Source organism: Onychostoma macrolepis, chromosome 03 (assembly GCF_012432095.1).
Source record: "Onychostoma macrolepis isolate SWU-2019 chromosome 03, ASM1243209v1, whole genome shotgun sequence".
In the NCBI taxonomy this organism is placed as follows: Eukaryota; Metazoa; Chordata; class Actinopteri; order Cypriniformes; family Cyprinidae; genus Onychostoma; species Onychostoma macrolepis.
This window is the reverse complement of record NC_081157.1, coordinates 25,984,303-26,004,932: the sequence shown is the minus strand read 5'-3', so window position 1 is coordinate 26,004,932 and position 20,630 is coordinate 25,984,303. Positions and strand designations below refer to the sequence as shown.

The following is a 20,630-nucleotide window of genomic DNA, read 5'->3' as shown; positions in this document are numbered from 1 at the left end:
AACTCAAATCGGCTGACAGCCTCACAAATCCATTAAACAATCACTCTTCCATGAGACATTTGTGGTAGTGGTAGTAGTGGTTATATATTTTGATTATCATGGCAAAAACTGAGATGCAATAAAATAAGATTTACATAAACAAAAAAATAAAAACCAAGCAAACAGAAAAATACAGCAGTTCAAATTATAAAATTTGAACTGCTTTAAAGATTTTAAAAAATGCAAATGTAAAGAGGTTTGGTTGACTCACTGATAACTGGGTCATCTTCAAAAGGCATCTTGGATAGAGAGAGCTTTTCAATGAGGACACAGACTGAAACAAAAACAACGAGAGAAAACCAGATCAGGATGTAAAAAGGCAATAACTGGGCCTCTGTTTCGTTGCATTGTAACGTGAATGATTCAGAGACATCAGTAATGTCTTAAACATATTTTTTCTCTCTACTAAATCACTGATTCTTAAGACACTGGACAAAACATGTCTGAGCTTTATACGTCATTAGTTTTAAAAATGACGAAGTCTCACATAAATTTACCATTTCATTCCATTTGATTTTATCTCCATCAAAATAATGACATTAATAATATAATTGACATCTCTTAAACCACCTGTAATCATATCACAACTCTGCACTTAAGATACAAATATATAATAAACTTTAGAAACACAAATAAGTATTTCTTAAAGAACTGGCAGATTTACGAATCAATTGTAAGAATAAACTTCTTCTAAACTTAACTGCTATTTTCTTCATATTTTTAAAACTTTAAAATAAAATTAAGAATGTTTTGTATTCCCAAAAACATCCCTAAAGAATCTTCCTATCTTAAAATTGTTCTAAAGACTTGAGAATTTTAATTCTTAAAATAATTCTTAAAAATGATTGGAAATAAGCTATTAAAGTTAATATAACGTCCAACTTTCTTAAAGCCCCAAAGGTAAAAAGCTTAATAAAAGTATCAGGTTGTGTCAAATATTAAAAATTATAAAATAACACTAGACACATATATATTACTAGGAATGTGCACAAGTACGTTAAAATGACCCAATGGATCAGTAATGTAAATATGCATTTCAAAATTCTGTAACCACACTACAGGATGCATTTACTTCAGTGAGCACAAAAAAAATAAAAAAATAAGTTTTTTTAAGAAAACATTTGAGACTTGAGTCGCATCGGACTCAGCGAGCAAGGTTTCTGTGCGTGATGAATTTTAAGCATAGCGAATACGAAAAAACGCACATGAAAATTTCGCACTCAGTGTGCAATGACCTTAAGTGATTTTCTGCACAATTTGGGGTTTTATTCATGTCTACAGCAGAAAGCTAAATTTTGAGGTCCGCTCAAATCTCTTACCACAGACTGAGTTATAATAGTAATGAGACTTGCTTTAGAATTTAGTTTATCATTTCAACACAATCAATTCTATACAGGGTTCCTACACATTTTCCATTTCAAAATTCCATACTTTTCCAGACACAAATTTCCAAACCTCTCGGTAGATTTTCAGACCATATTTAACATAAATGGTTCATAGAGCATTATTTTCAGCTTTATATTTGGTATATAGTAGTCATCTGTAAATTATTTTTATTTTCTCAGGGTTTTTTTTTTCATTGATTTTCTCGAAGTGACAACATACAGAGTCCCTAATATAAAAAAATAATAAATAAATAAAAAATACAGACTTTTACATGCACACAAGAAACTTTTTTTGTGCCCTCGTGAAACTATTCACATGTGCATGGGAATGTTTTGCATGCTTACGCATTACAATTTCTAGTTTAATATAACCTATTTCCACTGCCATCTTACTATGAATAAAACGAGAGCATGGATGCACATGAATTAACAGAGATCTACTTGCTCAAAATTTAGCTTTTCTTATGGTAGTACCTCTAATATTAAGGCCTAATGTCAAATTTAACACATCCTCTGTGGCGGCACAGAAACCATGACACGAAATGGGCTGATGGCATATTAGTGCTGGGCGGTATGACCAAAAATTTATATCACAGTATTTTTCAAAATTATACCGGTTTCACGGTATATGACGGTATTTTTTTTTTTCATGCATGACCCGGTGTTAACCATATTTTCTACTGATTGAGAGGAATAACTGCAGTAGATTGACTTAGAATGCCCTATTTTACTGTCATGATGAGCGAATATTGTAGAAAAATTCCACACTAAATAGTGACTAAACACGACCCATTAATACATGTTAACCAGGAGTCATTCTCATTTATAATCGCGACATCGTCTGATAAAATCAACGTGCATCTAATGTTACACACGCTCGCTGCACAGAACAGACGCAGAGAGACGCGACACTGCGCCGGGAGAGTCAAGGTGCGTTCACACCAGACGCGAATGAAGCGTTAAGCGCGAGTGATTTACATGTTAAGTCAATGCAAAGACGCGAATAGACATCTTGCGGCGCGGTTGGCGCGATTAACCAATCAGGAGCTTGCTCTAGTAGTGACGTGATTACTACGTAGCGAGGGAGGCAGAAATCCGCAAAATGTTCAAGCGTCCACCTACGCGCGAACAGCGCGATTTATTCGCTCAAGTCGCGTCTGGTGTGAACGCACAGTCAGACCTCGCGCTCACGGGGCAGCACTGGCGACATCTTCCAACTGAACCATAGCTAAGGTTTATCCAAAAATGTCGCTAGGTTTGTCAGTTTGTATATTCTATGGAAAAAAGCCGCTAAAAGGGTCTGAAAGTTGCTAAATATAGTGCTAAAGTCGCGCTCGTGTGTGTGAGACGCGGGAGCTGATGGCAGCGCGCGGTGGATATTGTGGATGAGTTCTTCTGTGTCATCACGTTCTACAGCTTCAGAACACGCTTAGTAACACATACAGCTGTGTTCTTGCCACAATGCAATAGTGAAAAGAGACCCCTCTCAAACAGTGTCGCGTTCCGAAGGTTATTTAAATAACACCGGTATTGCGGTATTTAAAAAATTCATATCATAAGAAAAATAAACACCGGTATTCGGTATGAACCGGTATACCGCCCAGCACTATGGCATATCATTTGCCAAGTTCAAGGGTCTATAAAAAAAACTGGTACTGTAAAAAAAAAAAGTGTTTAAGATTTGGCTTTCATTGGGGCAATATGCCATATTTCAAGGCCTTAGGTCTCTTTAATGCATAGTCTGTGGCGACCAAGAAACCACACCGCGAAATGGGCTGATGGCACAACAGATGGATCAGTGTGCATTGTCCTATATGCTACATTTAATGGTTTCTTGTGCACACATAAAAGTCTGTAATTTTTTTTTTTTTTGCAAAGGTCCTTGAGTTATGTAATACAGTGCTAAGAATATAGTGTGAAGAAAAACAAAATGCTTCTAACTAGTGCTGTGTGATTTGGAAAAAAAATTTAAATCTCGATTTTTTTCAGAACATTTAACTGATTCTTGATTTTTTTTTTTACGTTTTAACTAGTCAACTTGAAAATGTAACTACAACATGATTCAAGTAACTTTTTCTTTATTAATCCTCTATAGAATAATAGAAAATTCTATTCCAAGTCCAGCACACATGAATTTGTTAACATATAAATGTTAAACAAATCACTTGTTAAATATCTTTGCAGAAAAGATGCGTGAACTACAACTACATCTTGTACAAACTCGTCTTCTACATATTGTGTTCAGAAATAATGAGGAAAATGCTTTAAAAAAATAAATAAATAAAAATAAATAAATAACACCAGTAGACTATTATTAACTATAAAAGTTCTGTAAAAAGAACAGCTGCTTTCAGTCTGTCACCATGATGCAAACATGAAATATCAGACATACAGTAGTAGTTCTTTACAGGTTTTTTATTCGATTGCGCTGCTTTCCATTGTCTTTTCTGTGTAAACATGTACGTGTTTGACTGCTGAGCTCACGTCCCTTGCATGAAACGGGTTTATAAAAACACTGCACTCAAGTTAAAAGAAGTTCACTCCCGTCTTCTTGCATGTTTTACCTATTTCACTGCCCGCGTAGCATGTTTGTCAACACAAAAGTGCATTCTGTGCGAATGGCGCTTAGCAATATATTTATGGTCCTTCACAGAGCGCGTCACATGTGAGCGATAATCATGTGCGCCGGCATGCAGTTGGATTATTCTTTTCTCTTTACTGTTATCATTGCCATATTGCCAAAGTGTCTAATTCTAACATTTGGTAATATTTCTATTCAAAATCGCGATTCCTCGATTTCTAAAAAATAAAATCGTGGCAAAACATTAAATTCGAATTAATCGACAAAATCGCCCAGCCCTACTTCTAACCTGCATTTTGCATAATGAAAAAGCGAAAAAATTATAAAAAACTAAATGGGGTCAAAAGTCTGGAAACACAAACATTTTTCCATATATTTCCAGATCTGGTAAATACTTAAATCAAATTCCATACTTCTCCAAACTCCGTAGGAACCCTGTCTATAGAATAACTGTAAAAGATCGTTAGTTTCTCACCAGCTGGTCTCATTAGCTCTCCACCAAATCCCCTAGGGTAAAAAAAAACATCAGTTACAAGCTATAGACAAATTAGTGCCTCTAAAAAGCTTTGATGTCAATTACTGCCGGGTGATGAAGCAAGTGCTTACCTGTACTGCTTTTTATCAGAGAGCTGAAGTGAAGGCACATATGGAGGATCAGTTGCAATAAACTGCTTTTTTTATATATATTTTACAAAATAACACAAGAGACTAATTCTGCAGACCTTTTGATGAATGTTTTTTAGGCCATCAATGGTGTCAGAGGACAGTGAGTCAGTCAACGAACTACAAGGAAACAAATGCATTAAATAAAATAAAAGCATGGTTAGGCAAAGCTTTAACAGAAAAGCCGGTGTAACCTATTGTTCTGGGTTGCAAGCTCATAGACGGCATGAGTGATCTCAGCGCAGGCCAGGATAGCGCCGTGACGGCCGTGTAAATCCATGCCTGTGGCCATGGGCAGCAGCTGGGGTAAAACTGAAATCATCAAGACAGACAAGATGCAACAAACTTTCACTTGGTCTTTTTGTGTAGAGGTGAAAGAGATGTTGAGTTGGGCATATATTAACAGACATATGGAGCTGTTCTCACCAGTGTTGGCCATGTATTCAGGAGCCCGGAAAGTTAGATTGTGCAGGGCTTTTGTGGCCAGCTCTCTGATCACCCTGATAAAAGCAAACACAGCCTCAGTTAAAAATATAAAACCAAAGAATCCACATGAAACAGTACACATATACTTACCCATCCCAGTGATTGACTTTCATAGCCACCAAGTGGTCAATTAAGGGTTTGGTGTATTCCTCAAAATCAGCGATGTAGACACTGGAAAAAAAGTGTCGTAAATTAGTTTTACACAGCCATTTTCCAACATCTCTGACTGTTAGAAATCAACAGGCTGATTTTGCTACTATAGGACACATATGTCAGTGACAACTGTTATGAGTTCTGTATGTGTGTACATATGTATGTGGATGGTCATATCGTAGGGCATTTTGGAGGCTCGTTTGAAGCATTTGTTTCTGAACCTGGCAAATTTTGACCCCTTAGTTTTGTTCGTTTAGGCATATACGAACATGCCAATCATGCTCAGATCTATACCAAAAAATAATCAGTCCAAAATCACCTGAATGAGGTGGTCTCAGCTTGACTGAAAATAAACTTGAAAATGCCTTAAAAGTGAATCTGTTTCTTACAAACATGCAGTTTTTTTGCTTCAAAAGACGTTAACTGATTGCCTGGAGATGTGTGGATTATTGTGATGTTTTTAATCAGCTGTTTGGACTCCCATTCTGACGGCACCCATTCACTGCAGAGGATCCATTGGTGAGCAAGTGATATAATACTAAATTTCTCCAAATCTGTTCCAATGAAGAAACAAACTCCTGAGGGTGAGTATTTTTCAGGAAATTTTCATTTTTGGGTGAACCCATCCAAGCTAACTTTTAACAGCGGGCTGCGCAGTAAGCCTTCAGTATGGCTCTTTGCTCCCTAAGGCTAGCATTTTTCACATTGCTCTTTTAATACATTAAGGTGTCACAGTCAAATGGTGACATTTTTCTGTTGGGTGGGACATAAGACACGACAGCGTAGCCGCTGCTTCACTCATCGATGCATTCAAAACATACCGTGACTGAGCTTTGAACCGAAGTGTTCTGAGAATTGGGGTGTATGACTGATCTACCTGCTGCTGTAATGTTAGCAGAGTGTACCATGAAGAACAATTGGGATCAATTAAACAAGTCAAAACAGCTCTTAGTCACACATTGTCACCTTCTTACTCCTTACCTGATAATTAAGTAGCAGTTATTCAGGTTACCGACCGTGAAGTAGTCTGCCGCTGTAAGAATGTCTATGCCATGGGGGAAGGTGCCCTGTGGAGACAGGATATCTCCGAAGATCAGATTAGAGATACACAGACTTCATAGCAGGCTTCATAGAATACGGCCCGTTGCACTACAGATCAGTGCAGGTGTTTATAATGGATCTGAATGGTGTTTATGTAAGTGTACTCTTTCGTTGTACCTGTCTGCCCACATTCTCTTGGAAAGCAGCCTACAAACAGAGAAAAGGACACAAACTTTAAGTTTCCTGTAATTTCTTATGTATACAGTTAGAATATTTTCTCCTATCCAGAGGTTGCGTTGTGCAAACATTTTCATTTACAAAATTTGAAAGATATTACTTCCAAAAGCTAATGATTTTCCTTGTTTACTTACATTTCCTCAGTAAGGAAAGTAAATGTGTATTGGAAGTGAAAAAAGGCATGACCAGGCGACAGACCGAAGTAAGGATTTAGGAAGAAAAATGAGTTTCAAGTGTATTCCAGCTAAATAATTTTACGACATTGTAAGATCACAATATTTGTCTTTTTCACATTGTGAGAACAAAATAATGAGGAGACAGAGGTTATTAGCACTAAGAGCAAACAGCAACAAATGCTATTTAAACTAAGTGGAAAAAAAGCACTATTTTCTTTGTACTACGTATAAATTAATATTTGTAACGCAACCTCTACTCCTATCCCAGCTTAGTACGCTAAGACAACTATAAAGAAAAGCAAATTGCTTAATTTCACTGGCATCAAAATTGCATGTGAATTGCGTACTTTTCTGGCGCCTATGTTAGTAGGGACCTATGATTGCAAAATCTAGACAAATTCGACAAATGTCATGGAATTAGTCAAAGACTGGATGAATTAATCAAAAGTAGGTCAGTACATTTAAATCGTATCTGTGAATATTAAGTCGCAAAAAGACTATTTAAATATGAATCTTGCATGTTTTGTGTGTGAATGAATGGTGCAGACGCGCAGGTTTTGTTTACTACACATACTGAAGCACACGTGACGTTTGCTGTGATTTCAGCATCTGCCGCCTCATTAAATGAGGACATAAATATATGAACAACATCCCCAGAACTGCTCTGAGGGTCACTTCATGAGCATGTTACCGTTTCATTTGAATAAAACTATCGTCATATAATATACACACAAAATGAAACTTAAATGTCCTTATGGCAACTCATCAAAATAAAAGTTTGAGTTTGAGAAATCGTCAGAAACTTATTACTTTTGTGCAGTAGAATGTATGTACCACTACTTTACTACTATTAATAAAATTATTACAACTTTTTTAAAGGACTAATTCTTCCATGTTTTAATTTTAATTTTAATAGTAAACACCCTTGGGTTTGCCAAAAATAGTTTAACAATTTCTTAAAAAAAAACAAAAAAAAAAACTATAGGGCTATTGTAAAAATAAATTGTAATAAATAAAGTGTTTATGCATTAAATTAATTAGACATGCTTAAACACAGAATTTGGTAGCAAAAAAAAACATGAAAAAAATAAAATAAAAATATTTCAAACCTATTTTTCCAAATGTTTTTGTTAAACTTTTAACAAATTGATGTTAAATTGTATAAGTTTCAAATTTTGATTAATTGGCATGCTTTCTGAGTAAAAACATTTAATTTTACCATTAAAAAGGAGCCCAGAAAAATTAAAATGGAAAAAATGGAATTTTGGAAAAAAATTAAACGAATTTTATAGGGCCCTATGTATGAACACTCTTATTTGCTGTGCACTGGTGGTGTGAAACTGATGTAACACTGACTCAACCAATTCTGGCAGTTAAGGGTTGAACTACCTTCTTTTCTGACTAATGAAAGACAGATGGATCGTTTGTACCGACACTTAGTAACCAGTTCCCAAATTTTTACACACTTCAGCTTCAAAGAGTTTTTCAGGATAAACTCACAGAGGCGGCCTTTCTGCAGGTGATGTTCCTGTCAAATACAGTCGCGATGACAAGTGCGCTGTGAAGGAACAGGCAAATGAGAATGATTAGTGACACATAGACATTTATATACAATGACAACAGCAACAAATTAATTTAATAACAACTGTTATTAAAATGTTTGTGCATCCTAACTCTTGGCATTCACTGATTGCATTAGTTTGACAGCCTGAGGTGACACACATTCAGTGCCTTCACTCAAACACGTACTCTAAACCTTCAGATCTTTCACCTATAGTTCTGAGGCATATCACAAACAAGCATGTACTTCTCATCTCAAAACTCATCTATCATTTCAGTGCCCCCATAAGCCTGTTGCACTCTTTTCCCTTTATTCCACCACTCCTCCTCCTCCTCAGTTGAGCTGTGTGAACGTGCCCGCGAGGTATTCCCACCGTCACTCACAGCCTGGGAGAATGAAGTACACAAACATACACACGCACAACCCTACGGGCTTAACACAGCCGTGCTGGTTTCGATGTACAACTGATAGTGGCCTGGAGCAGCATAAAATGGACAGAGACTGAACATGCATGCAGAGCAAGTCGTGTCACTCTTATTGTTTTATAATAATGTCTTACATTTTTACGATTGTGCAATTAGTCAGGAAACCATCGAAACATGCTGCCTGTGCACTTTACATTACTCTAAGCTTAAAGGGATCGTTCTTCCTTTGACGTACTTTCTTCCAACAAACACAAAAGGAGTAATTATGAAGAATTGTACTGGTCAAACATTAAAAATGCAATTACAGTGAACGGAGACTGGAGTTTTAAAATTAAAAATTGAGGTGGCCTATAAATCTTGCATGCTATATTCCAAGGCTTTTAAAGTCATACGATAACTTTATTCAAAGAACAAACCAATAGTTGTTATTCACCGAAAAATATTCACTATACTGACTGTTATCCACTGCAACCAGATCATTGAGTTACTCAGTCAAGAACTTGAGTCAGGTTCGTCAATGAATCTAGACCGGTTTTGTAAACTGCACAACCGATACATACACTGCAAAGATTCAGTTCGCTCACAACCAGGATCTGCTACTTTTCATTTTACATGAATGCACAAAGGAGACCTGATGAATGTAATATACTGCATGAGTAACATTAAGTCATTTTAAGGTGCTTTTGCATCCTATTTGAAGCTTCTGCCTTCATTTAATGCAATTGCAATAAAAAACCGAACACAAATTTTTTTTCACGTTCTTTTTTTCCTTTTCCGTTCCCCTGAAAAAAGAGAGTCATACAGGTTTGAAACAGGTTAATTAACTAAAGTTTGAGTAAATAATGACAGAATTATCATTTGTGAGAGAACTTTTCTAGGGGAAAGTGTCCCAAAAGTCAGAGGGGACCATGATGGATGATTTATTCTCCTTAAAGATCGGTTTTATTTGTGTAAATATCTGCATATACGCTACAGTTCAACAATTTAGAGTCTGGGAGATTTTTTTATGTTTCTGAGAAAAGCCACTTATGTTCACCAGGGTTGCATTTACTCAATAAAAAAAATACAGTAAACGCTGTAATATTGTGAATCAGTATTACAATTTAAAATGACTGTCTTGTTTTTTTAAATATTTTTTGTAATATATGGAATGCAATTAAAGCTGAATTTTCTGAATCATTACTGCAGTCTTAAGTGTCAAATCCTTCAGAAATCCCTCTAATATGCTGATCTGCTGCTCAAGAAACATTTCTTATTATCAATGTTGAAAACAGTTTTGCTGCTTAATATTTTTGTGGAAACTCTTGAACATTTTTTCAGGATTATTTGATGAATAGAAAGGTCAAAAGAACAGCATTTATAGGCATAGCATTTACACACACAGTATACACACACACACACACACATATATTTTCTCCAAAATCGGGGAAAAAGACAATAGTGTAGTTTCATGCAATGACACGGTTTCTGAAAGCGTCAGTAAGCTCATAGAAACAACCTTTGACTGCTGATGAAATTAGAACAGGACTCGACAGGCCTACAGCCTGGGTGCCAAATGGCGACCGAAACCCACGACAACAGACGAAACCTGGCAGCACCGTGGGGATAGGGAGGAGGGAAGTTACGGGGAGGGCCAACAAACTGAAGGAGTAATGCAAAGTGCACAGTCAGTTACACACAGGCCCACACTTGTCCCAAACAGGGAGGGGGGGACCCAGCGGAGCATCTTTCAGCTGTCATTCTCGTAATATCATTATGTTTTTATGGTGACTGAAAGGCTTACTGTTGAACCTGGGAGGGAAAAAATGCTTTCTGCTGATGAAACTCTTTCGCTGAGCTGAATCACCACTACATCACCACACAAACAGAACACGGTAGAATTAGAAGAAGAATTGCAATATACAGTTACGCAGCAAAGTTAAATACAGCAAACCCCTAACCATAAGTCTGAGTGGTAATAATACTGCCAAGCACCGCAATTAAAGAAAATAGACAACTTTCTCATGGGACACCACAGAAAATACGTTAAATAATGCTTGCTGTCTTGAAACTTGTGTGTCAATGTTTGTTGAAATTACAGTTCATTTTAGACCCTTGGCAGAAATAAAGACTGTCAATTCATATTCCTTGTTTCGCTGTCACACAAAAGCATTCATAAGACTTGGCATATAACACACACACACACACACACAAATCATATAAACTACAAAATTTTGCTTCTACTGTTATTATACAACAGTAGACAACTTGAAAAAGAGCTCAGTGAAGATTCTTCAAATTTCTCCTTTTCTGTTCCACACAGAGACAAAAAAAGGATTTGGGGGTGAAATATGAATCTAATTTTCTGTCTAAATTATTAGCTTCATGAGGTTTATCATCTTTTGTCAGGTTTAGCAAAGCAGTATCTTCTCCCGCTTTGTTCTCTGGGCACAGTTTATGGTTGTTGATTCTCACTCCATTTTAAGTTTGGTAATTTACTAGACCAACAGACTACACTATAGGGAGAGGTTATGAGCTGTGAGAGGTGTATAAACTGGTTTTAAGGCGGTAAATAACTACAGCCAGGCGAACAGGTATGAGAAGAGGCTGTTGAGCGTTTTTGGACATTTATAATACAAGCCTTAACTTTCCTCCTGGAAGTTCAATTCTCATTAAACAATTCTCCACAGATGTTCACAAAAATAGAACACTCAATTCTTGAGAAGGAATTAAGTCAAACAGCAGTTTTCTTTCAAATATAATTTGCTGTGACAGGAATGTTCTTAAAATAATTATCAGGTAGTGTGATGAAAAAGGTCCATTTCTCTTACTACATACTACAAGGTTTGCTGACTAAAAAACAAAGAGTCCTCAGTATGGGGGCTGCAGCCTCACTAATCAAATTCCACAGCCTAACCTCACTTACAAAAAAGGTATTTTCATTGGAGAGAAAGTGTAACCATAAGGTCAACAGAGCCACCCAGGTTGAGCGGTCATTTTCACCCATCACTGAAATCAGATCAGCTCTCACCACAGTTGGTTCTGGTGGAAAGTGCTTTCATCCTGGAGAACATCCAAAAACATCTTCACAAAGATCTAAGAAAGGTCACGCCAAATGCTTGAATAAATAGTGGGCGTACAGGAGTCAGTTTCCATCAAGGGTTGAGAACTTTAGACCTGATCCACACAACCACCACACAGGAAATCTAACGAGCTGGACTATTTAAAATAAAAAAATAACAGTAAAGTTAAGAGCCAACAGCAATATATTAAATCATTTTCGTAAACGCGAACAGTCTGCAGCACAAACAGTATGAGACAAACTATTTTGTTTGTGCCTTAATTAGCAAATGTAATAAATGGCATAAATAACACATATAGGGTCAGATTTACTAACAGCTTGAAACCAGCACAAACCGTCTTTTGGCGTTAAAATAGTACTGTCAGTATTTACTAAAGACGAGCAGTGAAAAATTAGCGCTGAAAAGGCGTTAAAGTTATTTTTGCGCCTGACCTCATTAAATATGTATCTGTAGGAGTTTCCCTTTCAGATGCACAATTTATGGGAGGAGAGTATTAAAATGAATCACGCAACGCGATTTACTAACATTTGCGCTCATCAAATTACTGGTATTTGCGCATGTCTTAAAGCATGTCTTAAACTAGTTTGTGCTTGAAATGGCTGCAATTTTTGTTGCTAGGAGGAGGCATGGCAAAGAACAGAGTGCGCGGTAGAAGGGACAGGATTTTTTTCCAAATGTATTAATTTATTTGGAATGCCAGAAGACCACATTATTTGAATCCGAACATATCCTTATGCTAATTTGTTCTTTAATTTGCGCGTTGTCAGTAAATTTGTTGTTCTGAAGTTGCGCTCTCAAACTAATTTGCCCTGTTTAGTAAATCTGGCCCATAATGTCTCAGTAAAGCACAGTGGCTGAAGTGGTGGTGGTGGGTTCGTACCTGGCAATCTGGTTGACATAAGGCTTCAGTTCATTTGGGTCATAGGCACGGGCGAAAGCCCAGCACACGTAGCAGGCAGCATCTCGTACATTCGATCCCCAACTGCATGCGCCTCTTTTCTCATCATATGTCAGGGCTTTTAGAATCACAGGCACCACTGTCCAATACAGACAAAATATTAGCACACAAAAAGAATTAGTTTTGCAATCCAAAATATTTCAAAAGATTCATATATGCATTTATTTAAAAAAAAAAAAAAAAGTTAAAACGGCAACATTGTTCAATATTACTACAATTTATAATAAATGTTTTCTATCTGAATATATTTTATAATGTATTTTATTTCTGATGCAAAGCTGAATTTTCAGCACCACTACTCCAATCTTCAGTGTCACATGATCCTTCAGAAATTATTCTAATATGCTGATTTGATGCTCAAGAAACATTTATGATTATCGTTGTCAATGTTGAAAGTTGTGCTGCTTAATGTTTTTAAACCGTGATACTTCAGGATTTATTGACGACAGCATTTATTTGAAATAAAAGTCTTTAGGAACATTATAATTGTCTTTATTGAAACTTTTGATCAATTTAATGCATCCATAAAAGTTTTAATTGCTCAAAACATATCTTTTAAACTTTTTTTTTTTTTTTTTTTTGATTAAATTATGATTTAGATTACCAAACATTTATAATAAAATGTGAGCGGTGCATAAATAGACGCAAACACACAAGTGGGAGAGAGTATTGATAGTTGACCTTTGGAAGAACCTCATTACAAGGAACTGTCTTCTAAAATCTTAGGTGGAGCCAAAATTGAGTTTATGATTCATGCTGTATATGCAAATAAACGTGAATCAATTTTTCAAAACAACACTAAAATCTACCATTACATTTGGTTAAATTAAACGAAGATCCAGATCTGGCAAAAATAACTGCATTTTCATAACCATGCTGAAAGACACTTCACATCAGGCATAGAGCACATTTGGATTCATGCAAATCACACTGGTTGTCCTCAATATCTCCACACCCCTCTGACAACATCCTCAAACCTGCTTCACACCTAACTCTACCACTCCTGGGCTAATTCAACCATTCAGGCAAACAAAAGCCACAAACAGTCTTGTCTGGCTTCTCATCCATGTGGATTCTCACTAGCAGGTGAAAGAGGAGGCAAACTAACAACGTATCGTGGCTTGGGGCTTGCCTAATGTCAGGCACATTGATGCTGCCTCAGGGCTCTACTGCTTGGGCATAGACTCCACCCCACAGAGTCAACACCTCAGAGAGAACGTGAGAGACTCATCAGACTCATCAGAAACTAGACGGAGCACCTAAACGAACACACACCGCTCTCAAGGTCGACCACAGCGGCCAAACTGTTCCACTGTGGGACCATCATACGATTCAGGAGGTACACTGTGGACATACATCCATCGACGATACATCCAACATCCCAAACGTTGAGTCTAAATACAGGTAAGGCCGCAATTTCCAATGGCAACTCTTCTTATTGCTGCTCACATGTACTTTTAGCATTTGTAAAGGCTGAACTGCTGATGTACTTTGTAGCAGGTGTTTCAGGGGTAGATCTAAAGTGCTAACTATAGATGCACCTGCTAGACTACATCTGGTAGAAAATATTCTAAAGTATTTGCCATGTGGTTTTACACATACTCATAATATTCAGCCTATGGTCTTAATAACCAAAGAAATTCAAAGTCTCTTATTATGCTGAAATCACAAGTTACCGGTGTACCCTCAGAAGAATGACTAAGAACCAAGAAACAAGGAAAGAAGACATACAACAGTAAAATTAAATTTCACAATACAAAAATCCTTTTAATTTGTGCCTTAAGGAGGGAGCAGTTTCGTATGAAACATGGGAGACAAAACCTGAGCCACCACTTCTTGCGACAGCTTGTGACAAACAGGTTCCTTAAGGTGGAGTCATTTTCTGCATAACTTGCCTCGCAATCTATTTCTTCAATCTTCCGCTTCCCAATACAAACCTTCAGGCCTCAAAATCTTTGCACACTTACCGGACCATTATGTATCCTGATTGTAGTGCAGAATTGTCGAAGTAATTTCCTTCAAGCACTGAAGCAGTCCAATTGGTTACAAATGTTATAACAGATGAAATATCATTCCAATAGCTCTGCTAGCTTTTCTGCATTTACAGTGTAAGTGAGATCAATTTTTAAATGTCTGGAGTTTGTATCCTGCAGGTAAGGTCATGGGAAACAGGTGTATGTGGTTTCCCACGCCATCAGGTTTTAAAAAGGGGAGCATGTTCCTACAGGCCTACCCTGGCTTCGGCGGTGCAGCTAGAGCATGTCATGCTAACACGCAGGCCAACAAACAATACAGAACAGCTACAACCAAGTTGAAAACTTTCTTTTTATTGGGTCACTACCTTTCTGACCCGACAAACCGATGACGCTTTGCTCCAGGGTGTGGTAGAACGGTTAATTATAATTATTATTCTTTCTGTTGCCAGATAAGCTGACAAACCACGGAGCATTGGATTTGAACCTCTGCACCAGTATGGACACTCTCCAGGGAAGAAAACCGAAGAAACCACATTACATTCCCCGCCCTCCTGGCAAACCTTTCAAATATCAGTGCTTCCAATGTCCCTTCACCTGCAACATCAAGTCTCATCTCTTCAACCACATGAAGTATAACCTGTGCAAGAACTCCATCTCTCTGGTGTCTCAGCGCATGGAACAGACTGGGAAAACACCCAGAGCTTCCCAGCATAACTTCCCCTTCAACTATAAGAGTAAAGAGCCACTCCTAGAAGATGAAGCCAGCAAACCAATGGAAAGGATCAACGACAAGGCTGAACAAGAGGAGATGGGTAAGGGACCAAGAGAAAAGCCTGGAAGTCCCTTCAAGGAGGTTACTAAAGATGTCCCTGAGCCAATCCGTGAGACCAGGGACAAAAATGCAGACATGGACATTGGACAGAACAAAATATCTTCAGCTTTCTCACCAGTTGCACGAACATGTGAAAGCGAAGCTCTCTCACGGTCTCCACACAAAGATGATCAATCATCTTCAACCATTCCTCAGTTTTACCACCAAGTGGCACCATGGGTTCCACCTGCTTCCACAGCACCTCTTCTTCCTCTAATACCGGACTATCCTTCATACATTGTACCCGAGAGGCCCTTGCATTCTCTCTACACACCCTACTCACACAACCAAGGGAACACCCCAGCCTACCAACTCACACCTCGAGAGACCCAGAGACCTCTGGTTCCATCACCTTTGGTCCCACCTAGTACTTCCCTTCTCCATCCTTATCACTATAGATATGGCCATTCTATTATACCTGGTCCACCGCTACCCTACAGCCTCTACCAACACCCTGAATTGTCCATGTCCTTACAGAGAACCAGGTACCTTCCTCTGGATGTGTATAGCAACAGATTTTATCCTCGCGAGTACGGAGGGCATCTAGTACCCCTATCTCATCCTGACTCTTATGGCAGACTTCCTGAGGACAGGGCTTTCCAGGAGCACAGTACAGTAGACAAAGGTACTCGCCAGAGTCCTTTAGAAGGGTGTGCCGCCTCCGGGTCTCCAGACAGGCCTAGTACTGCAGATGTAACCCAGCGGATCCCGGTTACATTTAGACACACTTCTCATGGGGAGTCACTCCCAGTCAATCAATCACAGCATGCTGATCCAGGGGCTACTACAGCAACTGAAATCTTACCCAAGAAATCATGTGGACAAACTCAAGAGAACTTGTTACAAAAAAAAAAAGAGAGGTATGTAAACTCTATGTAACGCCCCAATAACACTTTACACCACAATCAAATAAAAGAATATCTGGTTAGGTTGCCCACAAACAAGTTAACGATTACACTACTCTTTACATAATTAGAAAAAAAATAAACATTTGTATCTTGTCTTATCTTTCTAGGAATGAACCACAAACCACAGCCTCCACAAGAAGCCGTGAGAGTTCATCAGAAAAGGAAGACGAAGAAACTGAGGAGGAGCCAGGTCCTCTTAACCTTTCCAAGAGGGACCGGGCCGTATCCAGCAACATGACACACCACTACCCTGACCGAGAGCTCCATTATGATTCAGAAAGTAGTCAGGACGAGGCACCGCTCAACCTCTGCCTCAGGGTACAGTCCAATAAACAAGCCTTGCCCAACACCACAGGCTCTGAAACTCCAGTAAGACAAACCATTATAAACGCTGAGGTATGCACAATTGTTCCACCCAGAGAACAAGAAATAGACCCATGTGACCAGAGGCACACTGCCGCCTTTGCTTTGTGTCAGCTAGCTAGCTCAAAGGACATTATCAATGACTCTTCTATTGGCCAACAAGAAACAACTGAGGGCCAGAACAGTCAAAGTCTTCCTTCCCCAGTCAAAGACACTCCAGATACACCAAAACAGAGCACACGGGCACTGGGACAAAAACGGGTAAACAGTAGACCTCTGAGGCACACCACCAAAAGAGCAAAGGTCAAAGAACCTGCTCGAACTCAGAGAAAGAGGTCACAAAACTGCTGATTCAGAGATCTCAAAGTGTGGACTGCTGCTACACAAAAACAAAGGAGCAATGCTCAAGATCAATACTCAAAGAGACTTTACAGGAAGACGGCCAACATCTACATTGAAGTCTTCAATTATTATTCTATTTATGTCTGTAAAATTGCTTGTCATTAGAGCTCAGAGATCATGGGATCAATTCCAAGTGTACACATGAACTGACAACTTTAATGTAAGCTGCTTTAGACAAAAGTATTTGCCTAATGCATAAATGTAAATATAGATAATTCCAAAATATTCTTAGTGTACAACATTAAGCACTGACTGGAAGAAAAAGGCAGCCAAGATTGTGCACTGAGAATTTTGTGTGCGTTAACAAAACATGTAATAGATCATTAAAGGGAGCTGGGTGGTGGCATTTTTTTAAATAAAGGATCTTGTTAAACTTGAAGTATTTGAATTAAGTGTTTGCATAAAGTGGATTATGTTTGCCTATGAATGTTTTTGAAACTGAGTATGTACAATGATTATAGCTCTGATAAACTTAAATCCAATAGCTTTCAAATTGAACACAATAGTGCAAGAAAAAAATGCAAGCCAACCATCTGAGAGACGGGAAGGAAGCAGCAGTCCTCTTCGGCCTAGCTCTGCAAGAGCCAGGCAGCCCCCATGCCAGGCATTATCTGTTTCCTGGAAACTGTAATATGTAAAGACATAACGTCATGAAAAATATCTCACTAAGCATTTGAAAATACTTGAGCCACATCATAACATCACGCCGCACCTGAAACACTCCAAAACAGACTCAACCACATCATCTGCAAGCTCTTTAGGTAGTCTACCAGTTACCCTTCCAACCCTGTAGGTGGTTAAAAAAGAAAGGGAGTTAAAAAATAATCATTTTACTTTGTTGAAAAGATTTAGAGCTCTAGGCATTATTACAGAGAAATATGGCATTCAAATATAGCACTATCACAGCTAGACCAGACAACTGTTCTCACCCCTTGGCAGAAGACCATCTCACTATTGTCTCTTTGTCTTTCAGACCCACCAACAGTTGTTCTGCGACAATGAACAAGCAAATTAGCAGTACATGAGAGCAATTAGCAATTTACCAAATAAAACAAACATGTGCATGAATACTTACCAATTATATTCTCTACATCCTGAGGTATGTCATAGTCTTCCTCCTGACTGACAGACTCTAGATCAGGTTTTGTAGCCTCTACGCTTTCAGTGACAGAAGACTGGGCCAGGTTCACTGCGAGTGACCGACTTCCTCTCTGGTATCTGGATACAGTCATACAAATTCTTACAAACTAGCTAATACTTTTAAGCATCCTTTCCTTCATTTCATCAGATTTTGTCAATACGTCGCTCCTCATTTACCTCCATTTGGCCAAACGTGGTTTTAGAAAAGTCAAACCAAGTCTCTGGACAACTTTTACTCCCAGTTTACGCAACGTGGCCTGGTTACTCTCAGCTATTCTCTTCTGATTCAGACACTGAAGCACTGTTGGGGCTTTGAACAGTCAGGTAAGGATTAGTAAGCATTTATCTACAATCTTAGACCAAAGAAAGACCTAAAGGATATATACACACCATATTGCAGGAAATCATCACGTTTCCCATGCTTGAAGAGCTGGGCCTGGTGAGAAATAATTTTGACATGCAGTCTTTTTAAAATCGAAACATATGAGATTAATTTCAATTATTTTAAACATTTAGTGAAAATCTATGTAAGCCTGCGGTACACTCACCCCTGGCTGGGAAACACGGTACTACCCTATTTCAAGTTGATGTTAAGTCAAATTTATCAAACCCATTTTCAACATGTCTGAATCCCGTTAATCTTAGTGCCAGCAGCAGTCTCATGTAATTATCAGGTTTAAAAGTGCACCGCACATGTTCCTGCTCGCTGCCTTGTGGCACTTAAAGCATATATGCAAAACACTGATGGCAGTTTTAGCACCGCAGGCATTCTCAACACACGGAGCCAGTTTTGAGCGCCTCGGGTGATAGAGACACGCTTCACAAAAGAATAACAACACTAGGATCATTTTCATAGCTCTCTGGACTTCAAACTACACAGGATGTTTCACTGCAATGAAAATAATTCTGATAAAGATCAGTCACTAAAATGAGTGATTATCAGCGTTTTAATAAAGCAGTGAAAAACAAGTAGGAGGGCATGTAACCGCTGCCTAGGCTTTGGCAGGTATCACCTGCAAATATGTGCAGCTACTGATGTGCAGCGGAGGAATTATAGGCCTAAAGGCCCATTTACACCTAGAACAAAGACTATAAAGATAACTACCTGTATTTAAGCATCCATCAACTTCTGTTTAATATAAGCATGTGCTGCAGTTTTGTCATCTACCTCTTCAAATGCTCGAGTCGCATGGATTCTCATTAGCTGTCAATGTTTTTATCATTCACCACCTGGAAAGTGATTCCAACACTCTTGTTCCCATGTGTCATTATTGTTACAAATTGTGGTGTGGACTTTTCTTGAAACTTGGATTGTTATGCCAAGTATTTGAAGGTTCAATATTCTAATTCTCCTGAAAAAAGAGGAGGAAGTGGAGAACATGAACAGTCCAGCATGTGATTGGAGGCTCACCAGGGATTGCAAAGCTCCATCAAGGGTCACAGTTCCCTCCATGGTCATCTCACTGGTCTGAGAGATGGTGGTCAGACACCAGTCAAGAAAATTACCCAAAAACTTCAGCTTCACATCTGGACGGGTCACAAACCTGTGCAGAAAATACAAACCCTTCAAGCAAAGAGCTAATCTATAAGTGTTTAAACAGTGCCCTCTACTGGTCAGGGAGTAAATCTGTCAGTATTTTGCAATAAACACAGCTTTTGGATATTGTAAGAGTAATTCTATAACATCAGGAAATAATACTGGTCTGGGAAAAATTGTAATTTTTAGATTTTTTAACCAAACAGCCATTTAGACAAGTGGATTCAATAATTAAGAGTAAAATTTAAATAAATGGCATTCGCCAAATGAATTCAAGGAAGAACAATATTTAATCATTTTCATTTATATGCACCAATATACTGTACATTGGTAGACTAAAGTACTAAACAGCAAAATGTATCTGTTTATACATTTTACTAAAACATTTTATTACATGAAGACTTGTGAATCGCAAATCAGTGTTTGAAATAAATTACCAGTTTGCATTGATTCCTAAAAATGAATTGTCTACTGAAGTTTAATAAGAGACATTTTAAACCCTTTCAATCTTAACCCTCTCATACTGGTAAAACACAGAAGCATGATGAATACTGTCTAATGAGACACTCTTTAAGAAAATGAAAGGAAATAATAAAAACAATGCAATGTTTACGCTGCTGCTTAATTTGACATTGCCAGCCAAAACATTTACCCTGATAATAAACA

The 20,630-nt window shown here is 38.1% G+C and overlaps 2 protein-coding genes across 2 annotated transcripts in view; one reads left to right on the top strand and one right to left on the bottom strand.

Moving 5' to 3' along the window:
- tbcd (tubulin folding cofactor D) overlaps positions 1–20,630 on the bottom strand; it is a 39,810-nt gene that overhangs the window by 15,101 nt on the left and 4,079 nt on the right. The window contains exons 7-24 of the mRNA XM_058770208.1: positions 19,839–19,971; positions 18,818–18,863; positions 18,605–18,737; positions 18,363–18,505; positions 18,217–18,277; positions 18,000–18,074; positions 17,818–17,912; positions 12,690–12,846; positions 8,262–8,319; positions 6,526–6,555; positions 6,289–6,374; positions 5,245–5,325; positions 5,095–5,168; positions 4,863–4,980; positions 4,728–4,788; positions 4,612–4,634; positions 4,481–4,512; positions 251–313 (exon numbers count right to left, since the gene is read on the bottom strand). Of these exons, the coding sequence (XP_058626191.1) occupies positions 251–313; positions 4,481–4,512; positions 4,612–4,634; positions 4,728–4,788; positions 4,863–4,980; positions 5,095–5,168; positions 5,245–5,325; positions 6,289–6,374; positions 6,526–6,555; positions 8,262–8,319; positions 12,690–12,846; positions 17,818–17,912; positions 18,000–18,074; positions 18,217–18,277; positions 18,363–18,505; positions 18,605–18,737; positions 18,818–18,863; positions 19,839–19,971 (1,469 nt within the window). The remainder of the gene's footprint in view (positions 1–250; positions 314–4,480; positions 4,513–4,611; positions 4,635–4,727; positions 4,789–4,862; positions 4,981–5,094; positions 5,169–5,244; positions 5,326–6,288; positions 6,375–6,525; positions 6,556–8,261; positions 8,320–12,689; positions 12,847–17,817; positions 17,913–17,999; positions 18,075–18,216; positions 18,278–18,362; positions 18,506–18,604; positions 18,738–18,817; positions 18,864–19,838; positions 19,972–20,630) is intronic.
- znf750 (zinc finger protein 750) lies at positions 12,928–17,765 on the top strand. Its single transcript, XM_058770209.1, has 3 exons — positions 12,928–14,171; positions 15,193–16,474; positions 16,630–17,765. The coding sequence occupies exons 2-3, from the start codon at positions 15,240–15,242 to the stop codon at positions 17,234–17,236; spliced, it is 1,842 nt and encodes a 613-aa protein (XP_058626192.1). The 5' UTR covers positions 12,928–14,171; positions 15,193–15,239; the 3' UTR covers positions 17,237–17,765.

What these genes read in the sequence shown, in the direction of transcription:
- znf750 (XM_058770209.1), top strand. Translation starts at nt 15,240, where the DNA reads ATGGACACTCTCCAGGGAAGAAAACCGAAGAAACCACATTACATTCCC. An exon ending in TTACAAAAAAAAAAAGAGAG is followed by an intron (nt 16,475 to 16,629) that starts GTATGTAAACTC and finishes TTATCTTTCTAG; the next exon opens with GAATGAACCACAAACCACAG.